General features: G+C 33.4%; 1 protein-coding gene across 2 annotated transcripts in view; it reads right to left on the bottom strand.

Moving 5' to 3' along the window:
• The window catches only part of LOC141449260 (glutamate receptor 1-like), a 950,852-nt gene that overhangs the window by 56,962 nt on the left and 871,103 nt on the right, over positions 1 to 22,787 (bottom strand). For both annotated transcript variants that reach the window (XR_012455423.1, XM_074118495.1), the window contains exon 12: positions 8,879 to 8,973. Coding sequence is in view for 1 of the 2 variants with exons in the window: in XM_074118495.1 (XP_073974596.1) it covers positions 8,879 to 8,973 (95 nt within the window). In the remaining variant the exon portion in view is untranslated. The remainder of the gene's footprint in view (positions 1 to 8,878; positions 8,974 to 22,787) is intronic.

Here is a 22,787-nt window from a genome sequence, read left to right as displayed (position 1 = left end):
TCCAATGATGCACTACAGAGAGTCACAAGTGATGAATCCATGAGCTACTATTCTGGGTAATCTAACTTGAAGAAGATTTATGATTCTCAAAATGTGTTTAAAATGAAGCCGTCATGAGAAAATCAACAATGAACAGAATCAACAATTGTTATAATACGAGTACACAGACGGGAATAGGAAAAAAAAGAGTAGTAAATTGCCTATTTTTTCAGGCGGGTTTTACGTCCAACTACCAATTAGGTGTCGTGGACGAAGGCCACTAGCAAACATACTTTACTGTAAATTTCTTTTATTAACCATTAAATAAAATTCAAGGCTTAGAGACCGAGAATCGAACCCAGTACCACCATACATATTAGCTATGCAGGTCTCGCCTCTAACCGCTCGGCTACCGTGGCGCCTTCACATACGGGAATACGAAGTACGTAGTATATGGATTATGTACATTTTTATAATTGAAAACAAACAAATAATTGTTACAAACATCATGAAATGTCTTTTATTTGTAGATTCTTAACTATTTATCTTTTCTCAAGTAGAGGCAGGCAGGGTGTACATCTTTTAAACTTAAAGAATCTGAAGAATAAGTAAATAAAAAAAAAAAGTAAAAGAAATGAAGAAAAGACCTTATAAGAACGGGAGAGGGTTGGCTAAACTGGAGTTTTATCATGAAGGTCCACTGGACGAGCTTCGGATAGAAAGAAAGCGCGTAATAATAACAACACTGTTTTCCTTTTATTCTGAGAGATATGTTAGGAGTTTGGTGCGAATACAAGGGATTTCAATTTGTAATGAACAAAACTAAGAGACAGCGTAAAGAAAGGAAACGGGGATGAGGACTGGACTGAAGCTGTGCCGCCCGCTGAAGCGACGAGCTTCATACCGCTCTATCGCATTTCTTTGGCTGCTACGTACTTCTTCTTCTTCGTATCTCGCTTTGCGCAGATTGGAACAACAACCACTACCACCGACACACCACTTTATATCCAAAGCAATCTCTTCATCTTCCATTATTTTTCTTACCTTCACAAAAGGTTCAATAATATGCACTATTTTTTTTTTTTTTCATTTACATCATTTCAAAATCTATTTCAAAGAGAGATAAGAAAATTATGTTGAAGGAATTGTATTCAACAATATTACACTTTTTTTTAAGTTTTTTTTTTAATTCTTTTTATTTTCGCAAATTTGTACCTCTATGTCACTAAAATAGTAGAATACCAACTCTAAGAGTAATTGCACCACTAGAATGGACAACTGCTCCGAATTTCGTCTAATGAGAATCGCGTATGCTGTACCAAAGAGATTATATTAAAACTAATCATAATTTGATTAAAAAAAAAAACTGCTGTATCTCCTTAAAGCGAGTAACAAAGTAGTACTTTTTATTGCACATTAAAAATAATTAAACAATAAGTGAAATACAGAGAAGTAGTATTACAAAGCCAAGTAACAATAAAACAGTTATCTAAAGAATTGCTTAGAATATAAAGCTTGTAAACTAAAGATAAGGGATTCCTACCAGCGTCTTGAAAAGTTAGTTTGGTAACTTGGTTTACAGAAAGGTTCAAATTGTTCTCTCACAGAGTTTAGAATCTCCACTGTCTGTGAACGATTTTCCAATAGATCTAGCGTAAATAGATTCTCTAGGATGAAAGTATGTGTAAGGAACAGTTACACTGTAAATTCTAATAATTGAAAATGAATTGTAAAAGGGATGAGTAGAAGATGACATGATTGGCAAAGATCAAATCGTAATGCCTTTAAATGGGTTCTAAGACTATTTAGACTATATTTAAGCACAGATCGATAGTTAGATAAAAAAGAGTAATCACTCCAGGTCGCCAGGAGTGTCAAAATTTGATAAATAATTCGTACCCCCTGGAAGCAGAATGAAAGGATTTGGCCCTGTAGGGATAGGATTAGAATGAGAGGTGAAAAAGTCGTTTCTTCCCCTGGCAGAAATGAACCAAAATTTCATTAGAAAAGCAACTTGATTTTTCTCTTATTTGGTCATTAAATGAGGAAAAGAGAAATGGTTCTGTTTTCCTAATAATTCCTAAGTACTTTATTTTCAACATCCAATTAAAATGTTTACAAATTGGATCACGTTATCGTCGTTGCGATAAAAGTAATTATTTAGAAATTATCTTCTTAATGAGAATCCGCGCTGACAAATAACAATATTATATTGCATTATTTGCAGGTTTTAAGAAAATACTTAAAGAAGAATTTAAACAAATAAATTAGTAAGTACAAAATAAAATCGTGTAAAAGGATACAATGGGCATTAATTATTAATTGTATTAATTATTGTTTACTTGATCATATCACAAAAAATATTAAAGTGCAACAGTATTTAGTAACAAGAGAGAGCATATTAATAGTGTAAGTTTCTTTTTGAAAGTAATGATTCTTACAGAGGGACTGGACCAATAATTTTCTCGGAGCCTCACAACTTTTATAAACCAATTGCAAAGTTAGATGGGGAAATCTAGGTGACTTAATACGAAAAAATATTGTAAGTAAATAGTTCGAAAATAGATTAAGAAATGAATGAAGAACCTCTAAGAATCAACACTCTTTCATGACTTAGTAGAAATCCACATCCAGTTATTCTTATGGACGCGAGATTCACCCTCTCCAGAGAGTTGAGGCTTGCGTTGGTAGCTAGACAAATCCTGAAAGTTAGCGGATAGTAGTTAGGAATCAATGAAAGAGGCTCCTGGAGCCTATAGCTCCTCCCAGATGTTGTCGCGACTTAAAATTATATATACAGGGTGTCCCAAGGTATATGGATAACGACTTTTTCCAGTGAACGAGGTGGCCACTGAATCGCCCTTCGTGTCAATATAACAAGCTCATCAAATTTCCTATCGAGAAATCTCTTTATGTGCCTGATAGTGTTTTATCGACACGGGAAGCGATTCAGTGGCCACCTCGTTCACCGGATTTGACACCTATGGACTATTTCCTTTGGGGATGCCTTAAAAACAAGGTGATTATTCATAACTTTTTTCTTTCTTTCCTTATTTCTGCTTATCTAAAAGCATTTTTACGAAAATAGATAATCCATTTACCTTGGAACACCCTGTGTATATTATTATTATAAAATATTTTAGGATAAGTGAAATTAAAATAAAAGGGATAAGCTCAGTAAAAAATCGCGGTAGACTAGTGGCCCAGGTCTACTCAAACCTAGAAGCGCTACCTTTAGATTTTTCTTCCTAAAAACCTCTACAGCTAACTGTCCTGTAAGAGAACGCATTGTCCGGAAGGACAATTGTAGGCATTGCACTAGAAGGCTCCAGGCACCAATAACTACAGATGTTAAAGAGCCTTAAAAAAGCTGCTAATTATTGATTTACTCATAGATGCATTTTGTTATTAACTGATGAAAATCCATCTTCAATTAAAACATGTAATTAATTCCTTGGAATGCGCGTATGTAGTAGTAGTAGTAGTAGTAGTATTTTTTATTTGTTAAAGAATATTCTTATACAAATTTTGAGTCTGGCTCAGTTAATATACAATACAACAAAATAAAGCAGAAATAAATAGTAGTAATGCTTACGATTCGAAAAAACCATTAATTACAAGATTAAATAATTCAAAAACTATTGTAAAAAGGGGCGATAACATAGTCCTTTAAAGAAAATAGATAAACAAATTAAACATTATATAACTTTTCATACAAATAAAATAAAATAAGCAACCCCTAAGTAAATATAAAATCAAACAAAATCGTTCCTTCTTAACATCTCCACTAAATAACAATAAACATCATTTAATTTTATTAGATTGTTATAATCCAGGATACTCTCCACATTTTGTAAATTATCATCATGAACTATGTATCTTTGTATGTAACGCTGGCGGTAGTCACAATAACCAGAACAGATTAGAATAAGATGCTCCAAAACATTGCCTATAACTTTATTACACAATTTACAATTTTCTTCTGCTTTGAAAATATACATTTTCCCTTTTATATAAAACCTTAGAAAGTCACCATTTGCAACCCTCAATTGGCTGACTATCCTTATTTTTTCAAAACTTGTACAAAATTTTATATAATCCTCAGGCTCAAAACATTTAAAATTAAAAACTCTACGATAAAAAGGCAGATAATTTGAGTTAATAATTCTATTTAAATCAACCGATAACAAGTTATTATTGAACTTCTCCAACAAGTTCTTCCTATTCTCTATTAGATAACTTATATCCGACGTAGTAAAAAATTCTGGATCTCCTCCATTTTCTGCAAGATATTTTACTTGGCTCACCCAGTTATAATTGACATCAGCACAGACGGAATCAAGCTTGCAAAGTGCTCTAAAGCAGCGTTTTAACAGATTATTTTCCGGTAATTTCATCAACTTTATCCAATAATTCACCACCCCATTGAACACCTTTGCAGCAACCTGACTCCGTCCCAATTCCAATCGAACCACATAGTTAGGAGTACATTTGGGCCAGTAAAAAAGGGACTTAAGGAACTTACATTGAACGGTTTCCAAGGCGTCAAGATAACGTAGGCTCCAAATTTCGGACACATACAATAAAGTAGATGCCACCATCGCATCAAATAAGGTCATTTTTGTTCCCCAAGTATCCGATCTACCCTTAACCAAAATCTTCCTTACTTTTGCACCGGCCACCGCTGATCTCTGTATAAAATGATCTGAGGCTTGTTTAAATTTACCCGAAGATGAAAATGATACCCCAAGATAAGTATAGTTTCGCGTATAATCAAGCTCCAAATCATGCCAAAAAAGAGGTTTTAGTTTTTTCATTCTTCCGGATTTATGAAATACCAACACTTTAGATTTATTTGGGTTTAGTGTTAATGAATTATTACCACAGTATACTTTTAACAAATTTAATTTCTTCTGCGTTTCCGACCAAGAGTTACTTAGCAAGACAAGATCATCTGCAAATAGAAGCATGATCACCTCCAGAGAACTGTCAACACTTAGACCAATAGCGCCATTATTCTTAAAATAAGTTACTATATCCGAAATGAATAATATAAAAAGCACAGGACTAAGGCTCTCCCCTTGTAAAAGGCCTTTTGATATTCCAATTTCCTCGGATAATGTTCCACTAACACTGATTTGCATTGTCGCGTTATCATACAACAGCTTCAAAAGTCTAATCATTTTACCGCTGATACCTAATGCAAACAATTTTTCCCAAAGTAGCTCATGTCCCACAGAATCGAATGCTTTTTTAAAATCCACAAACACCGCATATACATAACTACCTGGATTTCTAAAGTTAATGGCAATTAGCGACATTAAAATATATATCTGATCCATACAGCTTCTACCTTGCCTAAAGCCTGCCTGCTCTTCCGGTAGCAGGTTCTCGCGCTCAACCCAGGTTAAAATTCTCTGAGCTAGAATACTTGTTAAAAGCTTTGTAATATTATTTAATAATGATATTCCACGATAATTATCAACATCTTTTTTATCCCCTCTCTTATGTAATAAAATAAGTTTCGATTTTGACCATGCTTTTGGCAATTGTTCGTTTTCTAACACCATATTGAACATATTTAACAGATAATGTTCCCATTCAGGAGTTAAATTTTTAAATACTTCGTATATTATTCCATCAAAACCGGGAGATTTATTACTTTTACTCTTTCTTATAACCCGCTGCAGTTCGTCCAAAGAAATCTGTGCATCTAAAAATGGGTCAATAACGGAAAAGGATCTTTTTTCTATTATCGTTTTAATTCCGTACACTTCCTGATAAAATTTTACCCACTGTTCAATTTTAATTTCGTTAATATTTCTTTTACTACCCTGAATAGTCTTTATAGTCTTCCAAAACTGGCTGCTATTATTTATATCTCGAATACCTGCAATGATAGTTTGTCGGAAGTCATTCTTTTTCTTATTAATTAATAATCTATATTGTCTCCTATTATTAATATACTCCTGTAACAAAATCTGTGATGATCGATCCCTTTGAAATGCTCTATATTTCATTCGGACTACTCTTTTCTGCTGTCTGCATTCATTATCATACCAGAATTGCTTTACCGGTAGTCTGGAATAATTTGGCTGGATCTTATAGGTCATTAAACCCGAATTCAAAAGAGAATGCTCAACAGATTCTACAAAGTTACGAAAAAGCAATTCAACGTCAGTATTATTATAATATATATTATTTGTTTGCGATAAAATCATTTGGAATACATCTTTTTTATTTTGGTCCCACTTAACAATTTTAACTATATTATCTTCATTATAAGTGAACTTTTCTACAGAATATTCAGGTAGTTCCAAAAAAACCCTACATAACATATGATCCAAAAGATCAGAAAGAATTGCTACAGAAAAATCATTAAAGTAACTGAAGAAAGCTTCATTAACCCAAATTAAGTCAATAGTGCTCTTACCCACACTCGATATGTAAGTATATTTCGCAGGACTATCCGAAACAGATCTTCCATTACACAGAAAAAATCCTAGAAATTCCAGCGTTTCTACAAGAAGTTTACCTCGCCTATTGATAACTCTATCCGAGACTACTCTTGAACCATACAGCGCACAATTTTCAAATAAGTCATCCGGTAAGCTATTAAGGCTTCCAACTCGGCAGTTAAAATCCCCACACAACAATATTTTACTATCCGGAAATTTATTTGTAATATTTTCTATTGAGTAAACTAATTGATCCAAACAATGGTCTATATCACTGGTGGGAGGCCAATAAAAAGTACCAACAACAAAAAGCAAGTTATTTCTTTTTAAACTCAAAAATATAGAGTGAGAAGTTTTCCCAATCAGAGTAACGTCTTCCACAATACTCTCATGGACAAGAACCAACATCCCTCCACTCGCACGACCCTTTGGGTTGATTTTATGAGCATCACTTGAAAAAGATGTATATTTACTCAAATTTGCTGGTAATTTAAAATTACTATCAGTAAGCCAGGTTTCTACTAAACATATTATTACACTATCCATTAACAAACCAAGCTCACAACTATCTAAATTAAACAAATTTCTATAGCCGTTAATATTACAAAAAGAAATATTCAGGACCTTACCAAAACATTGTATACGTTTAGGAACAGTTTCTTTTGCATTACTAGAAAATGAAGGTTGGTTGTAAGTAGAAAGAGCGTCTTCTTGTCGAGGTTCAGGATGGTAGTGATCTGACTGATGTTGCTGAGTCTGATCTGGCACGAAATCGAAACTGACCAATTCGTTCTTTAATATCATCTAGTCTTTTCTTTTTCTTAGCCTGTTCCCCTTCTGACACAGTTTCAGACTGATAGCCAGCTTGACCTTCAATAAACAGCGCCTCAGCCTCCTTCAGACTATAGTGGTTACCCCTGAATCTAAACACTTTCTTACTATACACTGCTCTATCATCCAATTCTTTCATTTTGTTCATACAAGCATAGATCCTCCTTCCTTCCTCTCTCTCTTCCTTAGTGCGATCATGGCCTAAGCGATAATGCTTCTGCTGAAATAGTTCTTTTCTATTAAATATTTTTCTTTTTAGCAAATTACTGTTTAACGAAACCAAAATAGGGCATGGTTCCCCACCTCTTCCAATTCTGAAACAATTATTTATATCTTGATCAGTTACTATAACTTCCGCTTCAGCACAGACTTCCTTAACCCTATCCACAACGCTTTCACTCTCAGTCTTGGGTACGTTATAAATAATAAAGTTATTTCGCCGCAACTGCATATTTAAAATTTTAACTTCCTCAGTTAGGCGATCATTCTTTTCTTCTAACTCCTTACATTTCAGTTTTACATCAGAAAACTGTTTCATCACATCCTCCATTAAAGTTAAAGTTTTCTCCAAAGTTGTTTTTATCTCTCTTGTCTCACATAAATTTTTCTTTATTTCGTTCATTAAATCCTCAATTGAGTAAGCCATAATTATTATTTATTCAAATCAAAAAGCACTGATAATAGTAATAATATTATTATTAATGAGTATTGTTTACTTGTACGATAGAAACAAACAAAAACAGAACGTTACCCTTGGACTGTAGACTTATCTTGTTCAACTCTACCACAACTGTTTATAGCAATTCTATAATTATGCCCCTTTATTTTTCATTAATTTCTTCTTCGTAACTGCGCAGTTCTATATGAAATTTCAAAAATGTAATCAATTCACATTAATTAACAAGTACGCAAAATTTCACGACAAACCAATCACTATATACACTGAAAAAATTGAGATTAACAGAGAGCGATACGTTCACTTTCACTGCCAAAGCCACACTCCCGAATGCGCGTATGTTTAAGAGGTGAAAATCCATGACGAAATCCGCAAAGAGGTTTTTAGAATCGATTCCGATCATGACCTGTTTCAAATATAAAGATGGATTTGTGGGTTTCCAGTTTTCTAATGAGTTGTAGCCTGTCGCTCTGTGATACTTAAATCTTCTTAGGCCATCCAAGGGACGGTTTTTTTTGTAACAAGGTTGCTAAATTAGGGAGTGCATTGCCAGGATCCCCTAAAACTCTGTGCCTGTCATACCTGTTAGATTCCTAAATTCCCTCAAGAGTCAAGTAGAACCTGTTAGCTACTATTGTGTCTTCTTGGATATACTAAATGTGCTAATACCTAAAAAAAATCAATGACACTGTTAGAGATTTTTGTGGATCGCAACGTATTTGGTTTTAAACTGTGCATAAACATAACATTAATTTGTTTTTAGTTTCCTGTAATAACTAAAAACTTAATGAATTACTTTGTTGTTATTGTTAATCGTTTTAAAGTAACTAAGAAACATTCTAAAATTATTTTAACATTTGTCATCAATTTGCTATTTAGCCTCACACGTTCACCAGTAGCACTAACCAAGTCAAATAATGAAATCAGCACTAACCTTCCTGATCAATTCTCCAACCATTCCATCCCAACCACCTTTGACATCGGGATTTTCAGCACCATATTGTCCATCTTTAACTATCCTTAGTTCATCTGCAAAAAATTAAAAAGACAAATATTTTTTTTATTAATTGAATTAAAATTTAATTTACTTTAAATTTTTCAGCTCGGTGTCCCTTCGAGTTATTGGTTATAAAAAAAGGAATGAATGTTACAACTTTCTGCCACGCGTGATTAAAGTAGCATTTTACTCACTTGCCATTACCATTTGCCATTTGTAAATAAAATTACCAATTACCATTTGTAATTAAAAATTTCAGAAAAAAAAATCCGAGTCATGAATTCTGAAAATAATAAAATTGATACCACATAAATCTGATGTGGAAGAGCAGTCAGAAAATCAAATACAAATTTCAGTAACTTAAAACAGTAAAAAAGAGGAGCAGTTTAAGGTTCAAGATGCAGAGGAGTGTGTCTTCAGCATTAAGATGGCTACATCAAAAATTTGAAAGTAACTAGTGAGAATACGAACTTGTCTTTGCTTATTAGGTACATTATTTGATGTTCGTCCGTTGTCGATAGCAATATTTATGGGAAATTTGAACCAAAAAAAAATATATGTGCTGGTTAACTTTAAAAAAGAGGCTAGTTAAGAATAAGTAGATTAGTTGCCTCATATTAGAATTAAGGTACCAGAGAAAATTAAAAATAAGCTCTTTCATATCAAATTTATGTATCAATTTTACTATTTTCAGAATTCATGTCGCTTGGAATTTTTTCTGCAATTTTTGAGCTGGGATGTGAGAGATAATAAGAAAAAGAGGGAAGGTAAATAAATAGAATAACAAAATTAATCATAACGAGCTAGAAAGAGAGCCGTTGAAGTGGAAATAGTGTTCCGAAACAGAACGTTGAAACTAATACACTTCTTAATTATAAACATGTTCATTAGGAGGCTCCATAATGCTGAGCTAACATCCTCACTAATTATACCTTACCAAATAGCAGCTAATTGCGCACGCCAAGTATTGTCGCCTCTCTCTTAATGAACGATCATTTTCTTAAATTATTATATTTTTTTACATGGTGACAATATTTAGTTGTACTTGAGCTATGGGTTCATATCAGTATTTACGATATTTTATTTTTTATTTTTTTATTTTCCACCTAAGGCTAGAAACTCGAAGTGTTTTCAGTTTTCTTCAGACTGATTTACTTCAAATTGGTAATTGCAGCGCTGATTTTAAAGATTACCTGCCAATATTCAGACGATTCTGAAGGAAAACTTGAAGGAAGGGGTGATTAAATTTTCAGTTCCTGCGGAGCCATTACAAAAAAAATTGTCTTTATAAAGTGAAATAAATAAATAAATAAAAGTAGTTTAGTGATAAAGTTTGAATAGAATCGCTGAGCCAATTCAGTTAAAAAACAAAACACTGAAAAATCGACCCAATAAAACAGTTTACAAATTTCCTTCTAACTTCCAAAAGTACTGTAGAAAGTAGTTGAGAAACTGAAATATTTTCCCCTAATTGGACAAACGTGATCTTAATCAAAGCATTTAAACCGGAAACGTATTTTAAAATAAGCTTTTGATACGCGAATAAATCTCGCCAGATGGATTTTTGTTTTTAATTGTAAACAGAGAATTCTGCACTGCGATCTTTACTTAGGACATATTGGGCCCCGAATGGATTCCCGGTGAGTCCTATCTCATTGTAGCGAACCCAGATGTTGAAACCATTCAACCAGGTTGCCTAGGAAAGTTCTAAAAGGGTTAACTATATCTTCTTACGATTAGTGCTCAAGGAGGTCTGAGAATGACTATTCTTGTCTAACTCTCAACCGCAAGGAGTAACTGGGATAAGATTTTAAACATGATTTTAATTTCGACTAAGGGACAAAACCCTCATAGATTATGAGGATTTGCAGTTACCCTGCTCCTGGAAGGGGTTGTCTTTTTATTAGAGATATTATTATAGGTCGGATTTTGCTCCATAACAACAAGCCAGAACTCAGTTAGTCACTTATGGATGGCGCATGTTAAAAGATTCTACGCTAAACAGCACTAAATCAGCTTTACTCCTAAAGAAGATTTGGCAAACTAGTTTTTAATTCTTTTTAGTCTTGTTTTTTTACTCCAACATGAGAAAAAATAAATTCATAAATAATGCAGGAGGGGGCACTAATTAGGCACAAAAAATGGGCGTTTTAATCAGCCAGTAGAATCTAAACTATTGTTCTTGAATGATTGATTGCCAAGACTACTGTCTCTGGGAATAATTGCCTCTCCATTAATTGTCAAAAGAAATATTCAAAGCAACAGGTAATATAATTTAATATTAAAATATACAAACAATAATTGGTTAAATCTTAACAAATTGAACGGAGAAGGCGTTTTACAGGATAAAACTTATGGTTAAGACTCGTTAGTTCAATACGATTAGGTACACAATGTCTAGAATGGAATTGAATAAAAAAATCGATTTAAGAAAAATTGTGTTTTTTATTTGTTGCATTAAAAACGTCATACTATTGTTTTATATAAAACCATTCACAGCCGAAATGCACATATTAGCTCGTGACCTAATTGCACGATGTAAACAAATACAAACGATTACAGAAGTAGATAAAGAAATTAAAATTTACCAATTTACACAATTTGCTAACAAACTTATGAAGAATATCTTCTTAAGAAATAGTTAAAAGCCACTAGGGTAGACAAGAAATACTACTTAAATCATTATAATTTGCCATGTCTAACTAATTATACCAGAGTTAGGATAGCATCTAATATGCAGGCAATACCATATTTCATAGCTTCTTATTAAGCAGCAGATAATTCTAAACTATAATCCGAAACTAAGCCTTAATTACCGTACATAGCTTAATTAATACAAATTGTACAGCCAGGATGTAGTAATATAATAAGCTAGTAAACTGTAAACTCTGCACAATGTTTTCGCTCATCTATATTTATAATTTTGTTTTACACAGTATTAAGGGAATAACTAATATTACCGCAGTGCTCAACTAACTAATTTACTGAACACGTATTTTGTTTAAATTTATTCAAATATATATTTTTAATTTTAAACGCGTTAAATTCAGCTGTCGGAAAAAATTCTGCAATAGTTTAGAACACTAAAATACTTTCATCGGTTGTATGATTGATTATTATATTGTACAATTTACTTAATATACGAGGTCTGTAAATTAAGTAATGAGACTGATTTTTTAAAAAAAAATTATTCAAAAAGAATTACAATTCTATATTGTCACCTTTAAAAATAACTTCCTTCTGAAGCCACACAGCGCTTGAGACGTTTCTTCCACTCCGCAGTGCTCAAACTCTGATACTGGAATAGCCTTCAGCTGGTCGGTTACAGCCGTTTGAATGTTTTCGACTGTCCCAAAATGAGTTCCCTTGAGGTGATTTTTCAACTTAAGGAAGAGAAAAAAGTCACAAGGACTCAAGTCAGGCGAATAAGGAGGCTGAGGAGCCAAAGGAATGTTTTTACTGGCCCAAAACTCATTTATTGAAATGGCTGTGTGACAAGGAGCATTATCGTGATGCAACACCCACTTGTTCTTGATGTTTGGTCTCATACAAATGACCCTGTTTCGAAGTTTTTCAAGAACCTCTTGGTAAAAGTGTTGATTGACCGTTTGAACTTAAGGTAGAAACTCTTTGTGGACGATTCCGTGGATATCGAAAAAACAAATCAGCATGCATTTGATCTTCGACTTCGCCATCCTTCCTTTTTTTGGGCCTTGGAGAGGTTGTAGGGTGTGCCACTCCATGTTCTGGCGCTTGGTTTCTGGGTCGTACTCAAACACCCAAGACTCGTCACCAGTAATGACACTTGTGACTTTTTTCTCTTCCCGAAGTTGAAAAATCACCTCAAGGGAACTCATTTTGGGACAGTCGAAAACATTCAAACAGCTGTAACCGACCAGCTGAAGGCTATTCCAGTATCGGAGTTTGAGCACTGCGGAGTGGAAGAAACGTCTCCAGCGTTGTTTGGCTTCAGAAGGAAGTTATTTTGAAGGTGACAATATAGAATTGTAATTCTTTTTGAATAAATTTTTTTTAAAAAATCAGTCACATTACTTAATTTACAGACCTCGTATGTATATGTATATTATCCATTAATTAACTGATTCTTTAATCCACAATAATATCGCCAATTTCAGTCATTATTTTTTATTTTTGCCAAGCTATCGATCTAGGGACTAGATCATCTTCAGGGCTTATGCTATTGACGATTATAATATTTCTCCTTAACACTGTGATAAGAAAGATTGGCGAGTCTTTTATCCTGTCTGCTTACGAACTGATATATACATTACTCAAACTAATACATTATATTTCAAAATAATAGTACTTGAAAACCTGATGGCTCTTTTTAAAAGTTAAAATGATTTTCTTTCAATAATTTTTAATTAGTTTTTCAGAGTTCATCAGAGATCTTTTCCAATGGATCAAAGTATAGCATATGCATTTAATCTCTAATTACAGTCATCGACTCTATCTCAAAAACAAAAGGAAAATTCCATTAGGGCCACTTCTAAGAAAAAGAGAATTATTGAGCTACCCTCACAAAGTGCCATTTCTATTGTATTGTCTAGCCCAGGGGTCGGCAACCTATTTCAAGTAGAGAGCCATTTCTCCTTAAATAATTTTAATAAATCTTACCAAGAGCCGCAAGGATGATAGTGTAAAAAAACTCTGTAGATCATTTGTGCTCACAAATTATTATTTTATGATATTCAATAACATTTAAATGTTTTATATATTTATTTTCACATATTGCAAAGTAAATAAACAAATAAATAATAACTAAACCTGTATTTGAATGAAAATGGCGGCAGTCCTGTATATTACGTACTGTATTTTAATATAACTCTATTCAATTTCAAACCTACCACATTTAAAATTCTTTTTGAAAAAATATCTTTACTTTAATAAATGAAATTTTCATTTATTTCAATAAAATTGAAATATACAATTTATTCTGGACAGGCTGAAGAGCCACAAAATTTGGATAAAAGAGCCGCATGCGGCTCGCGAGCCACGGGTTGCCGACCCCTGGTCTAGCCAACCGAATAATATTTGTAAGAATGAAATGTTGGTCTGAATTTCTAAATTTGTACAAAAATTTGGTGACAAGTGCCACCTCATCGAGAAGGTTTATTTCATATTTTGAGATTTTATCGCAAACGACTTTTAAGCGATGAAAAATGAATATACGTCAAACGTTCAGAATTTTAAAAAAAAAATTGGCGCGTTGGAACTTTGACAGTAATAATAAAAGAAAAAGTGTTCACGGCAGGTTTTTATTTATTTTTAATTTGGGATATTTTGAATTAGGGATGATTATGAATGTATAATCTTCTTTACCGATCTTAGAAAGAATCCTAATATGGTGCTCCGTGCTTCAATTTTATTGTTTTACTATTTCAAAAGGAAGAAACAAATAAGTATTTCTAAACAACTACCAGACGTTAGTAACAATCTACAACTTCAATTTACCTAATCGATATTGAAGTTAATTGAGTGCAAGCCAAGAAACAGACCAGAAGGGTATATTGTATTAAGAGAACAGGGTCCTGAGGAGAACTTCTGAGAGAGAAGCACAGACTGGAGGGGTGTCCTTTGGGAGTTGTACTGGTGCCCAATGTCGTGGAAACTCCCTTATATAGCCGTCCTGTTTCCTGGACGGGGTCCTGTAGAAGGGAGCTCACCCTTTACAAGTCATCCTTGGCCAATACTTTCCCCCCATGGTACAGTATTCCATCAATGACCACCACTCTGCAACGTCGCTATTATTTTCCTTTCCTATCTCAATCGTCCTTCTTACACTCAAACAACCAAGCTATGTTTCTGTTTTAGTACAGTCCACACTGCAAATAGACGTAGTTTTTCTGCGCCAATCCATATCTGACCAACGACTTCCTTCTTTTTCTCAACTAACTTTTTTACAAAAAAAAAGGAAAGAGAGAAAATTAATGATTCCAGCATTCAGTTGTTCCAAACTTACTGGCTAGCTTTAAGTACGTTCAGTAACCTGATAATACAATGTTTATGTAATTTGAAGACATTGTAATCGTGTAGAGGTCGCCGCTTTGAGTTCCTCTGTGTTGGAAAATTAGTCTAGGTGTAAGTATCCATTGTAAAACTCAAATTCACAAAAGCTCTGAAAGTGGAAATTTAATATTTCGTTTAGATACCACCAGAAGATGCCCAAAAGTTTTAGTAAAAATCGGTTATAAGCAATTGCCATTTTACAGAATGGTCTTTTTTGTAAGATTTTCTCAAAAACGGCCTCAGCCTTGGTGTAAACTTGGTGTAACAATTTATATTATAGATCTACAACCATTATGATTAGTTTCAATTATGAAATAGACGAATACTTTATTTTTACTTTTTTTGAATTCATTAGAAATGGATCTAAAACAAATGGAAGTCAAAGAATTGCGAGTGATCGTGGCATCATCCACACTTACCTCAAGTAGTGGCCTGAGATCTGCTGTTATTTCCAAAATATATTTTCCAATCAACCTGTAATCTAATCCTCCGCAGCTACCTCAAAGACAGGTTCTTCTTTCAGTGTGAACAGGCTGCACTTTCTGCTGATTTCCTTGCTTTACTTGCTGGTGTTCCTCAATGCTCCCACCCTTTAGCAGTTCTACACAACTGGCATTCCTCCCACAACTTCAGATCTACACACTTTCATCGTGTACCGTTCAATAATTCTTGGCTCTGAATCAGATCCTGTCACTTCTTCCCGTATTCTACAAAAACATCCTAACTACCTAGAAAAATGTTGCCGGCATGTCCATTTACCGTAATTATACTCCACTTTTTACGGCTGATCGGATTAGTCATTTTAGAATGTACATTAAAAATAGGCTCACTTGGAACCTCTCATAATCAACTAAAACCCCCCCAAAAATTATGAAACGGAACAGAACCCACTCCGAACTACGAGTATTATAATAAACGTTAAAAGCTGTATGCATGTAAAAACATAAGCCAAATGTCAATACTGAAATCAATATGGACTTACTAGAACTATGCAGTTTTGCCAAGCATTCCAAAATTCTTCGCACCAAAGTGTCCAAGAATTGTAAACCCTCTTTTTTTAAGTAATTAACGGAGGAAGTCACAGCGATCTAAGAATTCTCTTTATAAAGGTAGGCTCTCGTTACCGTGTGTTCTCATAATCAAATATTACGATGAATCTTCTTGGAGGCCTGCTCACCTCACGCCAGATTATGCCTGACGTACTTACGCTCAGGCTTAACAGGTAATAGACGTGATGCCAGCGATTAAGTAACCAGAAACTACAAGACATATAGATATTTGTGGTGTTACCAAAGGTTAAAGGACAAAGCCTCTACTGTTTCTATTGCATTTTGATATTCATCTACACTAATACTTGGTATATCAGTAATATTCGTCTAGCAGCATCATGTAAATAAGGGGGGTCTTTGCGAAAAGCCGTAGAACTCGAATAATCCAAACCAAGTCTATAAAAAGGTTTTGATTATTTCCAATCTTTAATGCTACAATAATTTAACTCAGCATACATTAAAAGACAATCTTGAATGTACATTAAAATATTCACACTGAACATTATGTAAATGACCTACAGAAACTTAAGTTGCGGCAGTTTTATCAGTGGTAAGACGTACCATAAAACTCATTGACTTCGTCAGTGAGGGGTGACTTTGTCAAGAAAATGATTACAAACATATCAGAGAGAAAAGAACGTTACCCTAGCGTTTATAGTACGAGTAGATCCCTATAAGCTTTATAGCTGGATTTATAATTTGCATCATCATCTTATGCAGCTTCGTCTTTAAAATAAATATTATTCCTGGTAAAAATGTGCCCATTTATCTATTTAAGTTAAATAAAGTATGACAGACTGTTCTCGTAGCGTGGTTGCTACTGGGAGTGTTGGTGTACCAGAGTGGAGGAGAGCAAGCCCAGTGGGGCCTTGCTTCCACCCAGTTCTATCTGACCATCAGACATTAAAGCAACAGCCAGGCCACTTCGGCTTTGATACACCAATATTGATTGATTGGGGGTATGCAGTTGGAGGGTGGTTTCTGTGTGGTGGTGGGGGTGCTGATTGCAAGGTAGCCTTTCAGAAGGTTCATTCAAATTTTTATTTTTTGAATAGTCTTCATTTTATTCTGCATATTAGTGCAGAAATAAATAAATATATTATAATAAATATAATCATGAAAATAAATTTGCGCTTTTACAATGTTGGAAAATATATAGTATACAGAACCGAAACATAACTTTTTATAACTTCTACTAAAAAAAAAAAGAGTAAAATAACAAAAAAAAAAGTAGAAGAAAGAATATTTTTGGAAAAAAAGCGGCGTTCTGGACAAGCTGCAAGCGGAACAGGGTCTATAAATTTGGAGCCCCGGGATAACCCGATGTGTAAACATTGCTAAGTTGCACACCTACAGTCTGCCCGTCAACGATTTTTCTCTTTGAGACCGTCGACCTCCATTTGAAAATAATTTTATTTTTTCCAGGTCTAGCCCGAAGGTTCCACCGTTGACAAAAGCGGCTCTAATGAAATTAATTAATATTAATGCCTAATAAATCAAATAAATTCATATTTATATCTCCTTAACAAAAACTTACAGTTTAAAATGTTAAGTATAAGGGTTGATTAAACGCCAAAAGGTACACAAATCAGCGAGTACCCAACATTTCATTAATACTTCATTAATAGTTAAGTAATTCTACTGCATTAATTTTCATTAATAAGTTATTTTTTAGAATTTATTAGATGTCACAGACCCTTATGCTGGCCATTTTCGTCTACAAAATATATGTTCAAGTAGCACTGTAGATTGACTGTAATATCTAGTTATTTATAATAATCAAACTATTAATTGCAGGTTAAAAAGAAAAACGTTATAAAAAATATAAAAAAAATATAGGTAATAATTATCTGGCTTTATCGCAAATAATATAGTTTTCTTCAATTACATTCTCAATCTAGGTATTCATCCCACAATGTTGTATATATGTAATATAAAGTAAATAAGATATGCATATTTTTAGGACAGCTAATTATTCCAGTATTTTACTATAAGTAAAATTAGGGGGACTAAATTAAATTACAATTGAGAAATGAATAATTGTTGTATAAAGAATAATCTATCGTACTTGTTATTAGCTGTGTGTTATTTGTGCTCACGAATATTTCGGTAAGACGAATTCAAGACAATAGCCTACTCTAACTTTGTCTTTTTCTACATTAACATGCATGTACATGTACATATGTGACTTATCATAATTATAACAAAAAATATTATAAATGAAGTGGCCAGCATAAGAGTCTGTGACATCTAATAAATTCTAAAAAATAACTTATTAATGAAAATTAATGCAGTAGAATTACTTAACTATTAATGAAGTATTAATGAAATGTTGGGTACTCGCTGATTTGTGTACCTTTTGGCGTTTAATCAACCCTTATACTTAACATTTTAAACTATAAGTTTTTGTTAAGGAGATTTTTGTACCTTTTGGATAGATTTTCCTTTTTGTCTATTTTACAAAGTTACATATCTTCTTTTCAGATTTTTTTAAAATTTGGAATAAGCAATTCTATCATTATAATCTGATAAAGTCGGAACCGTAACTACCACTGGAGAGATCTTTTTAAAGAATGATTATAGTTGCGTTCCCCCAAACCATCCTCAATAACATGTTTTTTGAAAAAGCGTTTTGAATAACATAGGAAGGTATTTGTACGTAAATTGCAAAATTAAACTGCGATTTCAGTACTTCCTTTTAAGAGGAGTAAGAAAAATAAACTACGATTGCAGTACTTCTCGCTAAAAGGCAAAGAGGCAAAGATTTGTTAATCGAACGACAATTCATTGATTAAAATCGGTTCACTCATTGATAATTTAAACGATTGCAGTACTTCCTCTTAGTAGGTGCAAGAGCATCAGCAACGTAGAGAAGCTTTAACCACTTATTCGAGCTGAATTTTATCAAAATCGGACTAAGCGTTATAGAAATATTGGTAATAATAGTTTTAGAAAGGGCCTTATTTGGGTGAGGCAAACTCCCCTCCTTATGAGGCACGGCGTCCAGGCTTTTAAAATGCAAATCTGTACAAAATTTCGATTCGAATGACACTTCATTCATGAAAATCGGTTCACGTGTCGATAATTTGAAACGATTGCTATACTTCCCCTTAACAAGTGTAAGAGCAGATCGCCGCTCTAATGTTACGTAGGGGAGCCCTAACTCTATCATCCTACCAAATTTTATCAAAATCGGGGTAAGATTTACAGAGTAATTAGTAATAATAATTTTGGAGGGGGCCTTACATAAAGGGGGGTAACTCCTCTCCTATTCGATGTACAGCGTCGAGACCCCCAAAAGGCACATCTACATAAAATTCCGAATCGAATGACACCTCATTCATGAAAATCGGTTTGCGCGTTTAGGCGTTACGTTGTTTTCAAAAAAGGTAACAACAACAACAACAACAACAAGAACAAGAACATTTTTTGAAAAAGTCGTTTTTGCTCATTTTTTGCTACTTTTTTCTCGAAATCTATTAGATCTGGGTTGTTGCAAAAAAATTACAGTTATAAAGGAGTGTTTGCCCTATATTTTAAAGAAAATTTGGGAAGTTTATCTTTTATAGAAAAAGAGAAAAAAATTGACAAAGTTGGGTGTTTTTCAACGTTACGCTTTTTCGTGCACTTTTTGACGATCAACCCTTATACAACTGCCCTACCGGACAGTTTTAATCATATTTATCTAAAAGTTTAATTCTATAACCCACTTATTACTTACAACTTTAGCGAGTTTTATTATTTATCAAACCCACATATTATTCAATAACTAGTGGCAGGCATTAGTTGTGTAAGTAAAGTTCTTTCTTAGTAAAAGGACAAGAAAAACTTTACAATATTATGCATTTTATGTATTATGCTTTCTAATTCATCAATATTTCTACTCCTTCTAAGATGTCCTTAAATCTTCCTTTGTTTCCTGTATGTAGCAGAGTCATTGTGTTGTTGATACTGTCCAGTTAATGACTGTGTTTGATAAGGAGGTTTGCATAAGTTGTGTTTGTACGAACGGATGTGTTCTTTGTATCTATCTTGGATTTTTCTCCCGCTCTGGTCAGTGAAGGTACTAACATAGTCTGGACCAACTAGTTTGACCAATGTTTTGTTTGTACTTAGCAATTTATTAATAATGGTGGTTATAACTGCTGTGGCTTAGCTATTATTTTTAGCTATTGTGCTAATGATGATGGGTTCTTTACTCATACTCGTACTTTGTCAGTACAAGAGGTTTAGTTTTCAATCTGTCAGGTCTCTGAGAGTGACTAGTTTATGTTGAATAGGATGGTAGGAACTGTTGTGTATAATAGTGTTAGTGGATGTTGGCTTTCTGAATATTCCCAATTTTAAGTTGTCTTCTAGGGTAAGTGTGTTATCCAGAAAGTTAAGAGTTTTGTTGTTCACATATTCATGTGTGAAATTTATGTTAGGGCAATGTTTGTTTAGTTAAGAAAATAATTTACATAAGTACGTCTACATCTAGTTAAGAGTATGGTGGTCTACGTAATGTTCGTAAAAGTTACACCGAATTTTCCCTTCAATTGTGGAGCACACGTTCATGTTGCATAAATATTTCAGACAATATGGCCGATGAGGAGTGCTCCATTGCTAATTTGTCACTAGCAAGGTAGAAGTTATTGTTAAACCTAAAGTAATTTTGTTTGAAGGTAGTTTCGGTTTGGGTTAGAGCTTTTAGCTGGTCAATGAACTATAATCTTTTTCTGTCCTTTAGATTTTGTTTTATAATATTTAAAGGGGCAGAATAGAAGGGTAAAGGTTTGTTATGTCAAGCGATATGAAGCGTGATGAGAAAACATCCAATAAAAAAGCGTAATACCCAACTTTGACAATTTTTTCTGTATGTAAAAGATAAAATTTCCAATTTTACTTTAAAATATTGGGCAAGTTATGGTATTTTTTTATTTAGTTTTATTTTTTGCAACTATGCATATTAATTAGTTATTGAGAAAAATAACACCAAAAATAAGCAAAAACGGCATTTTCAAAAATTGCTGTTGTTGTTGTTGTTCTTGTTACCTTTTTTGTAAACAACGTAGCGCCTAAACGCGTGAACCGATTTTCATGAATGAGGTGATATTGGATTCGGAATTTTATGTAGATGTGCCTTTTGGGAGTCTCGACGCTGTACATCGGATGGGATAGGAGTTAGCCCCATTTATGCTTACATAAAACTTAGCCTTAGCCCCCTCCAAAATTATTATTACTAATAACTCTGTAAATCTTGGCCCGATTTTGATAAAATTTGGCAGGATGATGAAGTTAGGGCTCTCCTAAGTAACATTAATGTGCCGACCTGCTCTTACATCTACTAACGGGAAAAATTGCAATTGTTTCACACTATCGATGCGTTTACAGATTTTCATTAATGAAGCGTCATTTCTTCAACATTTTATTTAGGCATGGCTTTTCGGGATCTAGATGGTACAAATTTTAGAAAGGGGGGTTTGCCCCCACATGAGAAGACCACGTATTAAATTATTATTAAATAATAACTCTGTAAAGCTTTGCCATATTTGCCATATATTTTAATACCTCCCATTACAATCAATCTAAGTTAATTGGGTGCTTCACTTTACTGAACAAATATTTTGTATTTGAAAATGGCCAGCATATGAGTCTGTGACATCTAATCAATTCTAAACAGTATTAATGAAAATTAATGCAGTTAAATTACTTAAATGATGTTATTTAAATAACAAAATTTAAATAAAACCTGTAAGCTTTTTCAAACCTTTTTAAATGGCTGAAATTACGAGCTACAGTATGAAAGAAATGTTCAGTATTTGCTGATTTGTGTACTTTTTGTCGTTTAATGCACCCTTATACTTATCTTTCAAAACTGTAAAATTTTGTAAAGGAGCTACAACAGACTTTTTACAAATAAAAAATAGAAATAATTTTTCCAATTAATCAAAATAAACATCAGCCCAAAGTTGAGTAACAGGCTATTGACCAAGTGCCAGTGCTAAACAATCTAAGTTTGGCCTTATTGTTCTTTTTTTCTCCAACGAAACAGTTTTCACCAAGTTTTCCGCCTAACTTTTCTTTTGAAATTTTCCCTTTTAAATGAGAAGAAAAACAAATATTGGGAGTGAAAGTTCTGCTAAATAAGCATAATTATTGAAAATTTCCATCTTTTCAACATTATGAAACCATTTCTCATTTTTAGCGAATTGGTCTCCGTTTTTTCATACTATCATTCTATTTTGTTCATATTTGTCTTAAAATTTTGTAAATGACCAAGACATTTATGGAGTTGTCTATTCTTTGTAATGAATGGGGTTTTTATATTCTTGGAACGTACCAGGCAACATATCAATAGCGGAATAGTTTACTCTGAATCCTGAATCAACATACTCTATCAATTAAAAGTCAGACATTCTTTAAAACAACAGTAATTATAAAAATACAATTTTGCTAGCGCAATACTTAAAAAAAAAAAACAAGTAGTTCTTGAAGTTAAAGCTTGATTGCCAAACTGGGAGAGTTGGTGCTTTGTGAATGTTAGTGTAACTGTGTAAAGCAGATTGCTTGATGAATAGTAGCTCTGCTTGCAGTAAGTTGTTGACGAGAAAGAGAATTAGCTGAGATGAAAATGCACTGGACTCTTGGTCCAGTAAACGACAAAAAGTACACAAATCAGCAAATACTGAACATTTCTTTCATACTGTAGCTCGTAATTTCAGCCATTTAATATTGAGCCTATTTATTTATTTATGAAGAAATAAAGGAAATAATTGAATAATCTT

The sequence above is a fragment of the Rhodnius prolixus genome, unplaced genomic scaffold (assembly GCF_049639745.1).
Source record: "Rhodnius prolixus isolate KJV_2025 unplaced genomic scaffold, Rpr scaffold_2, whole genome shotgun sequence".
Classification (NCBI taxonomy): Eukaryota; Metazoa; Arthropoda; class Insecta; order Hemiptera; family Reduviidae; genus Rhodnius; species Rhodnius prolixus.
Note: the sequence above shows the minus strand (reverse complement) of the source record. Positions and strands in the feature narration are given on the sequence as shown.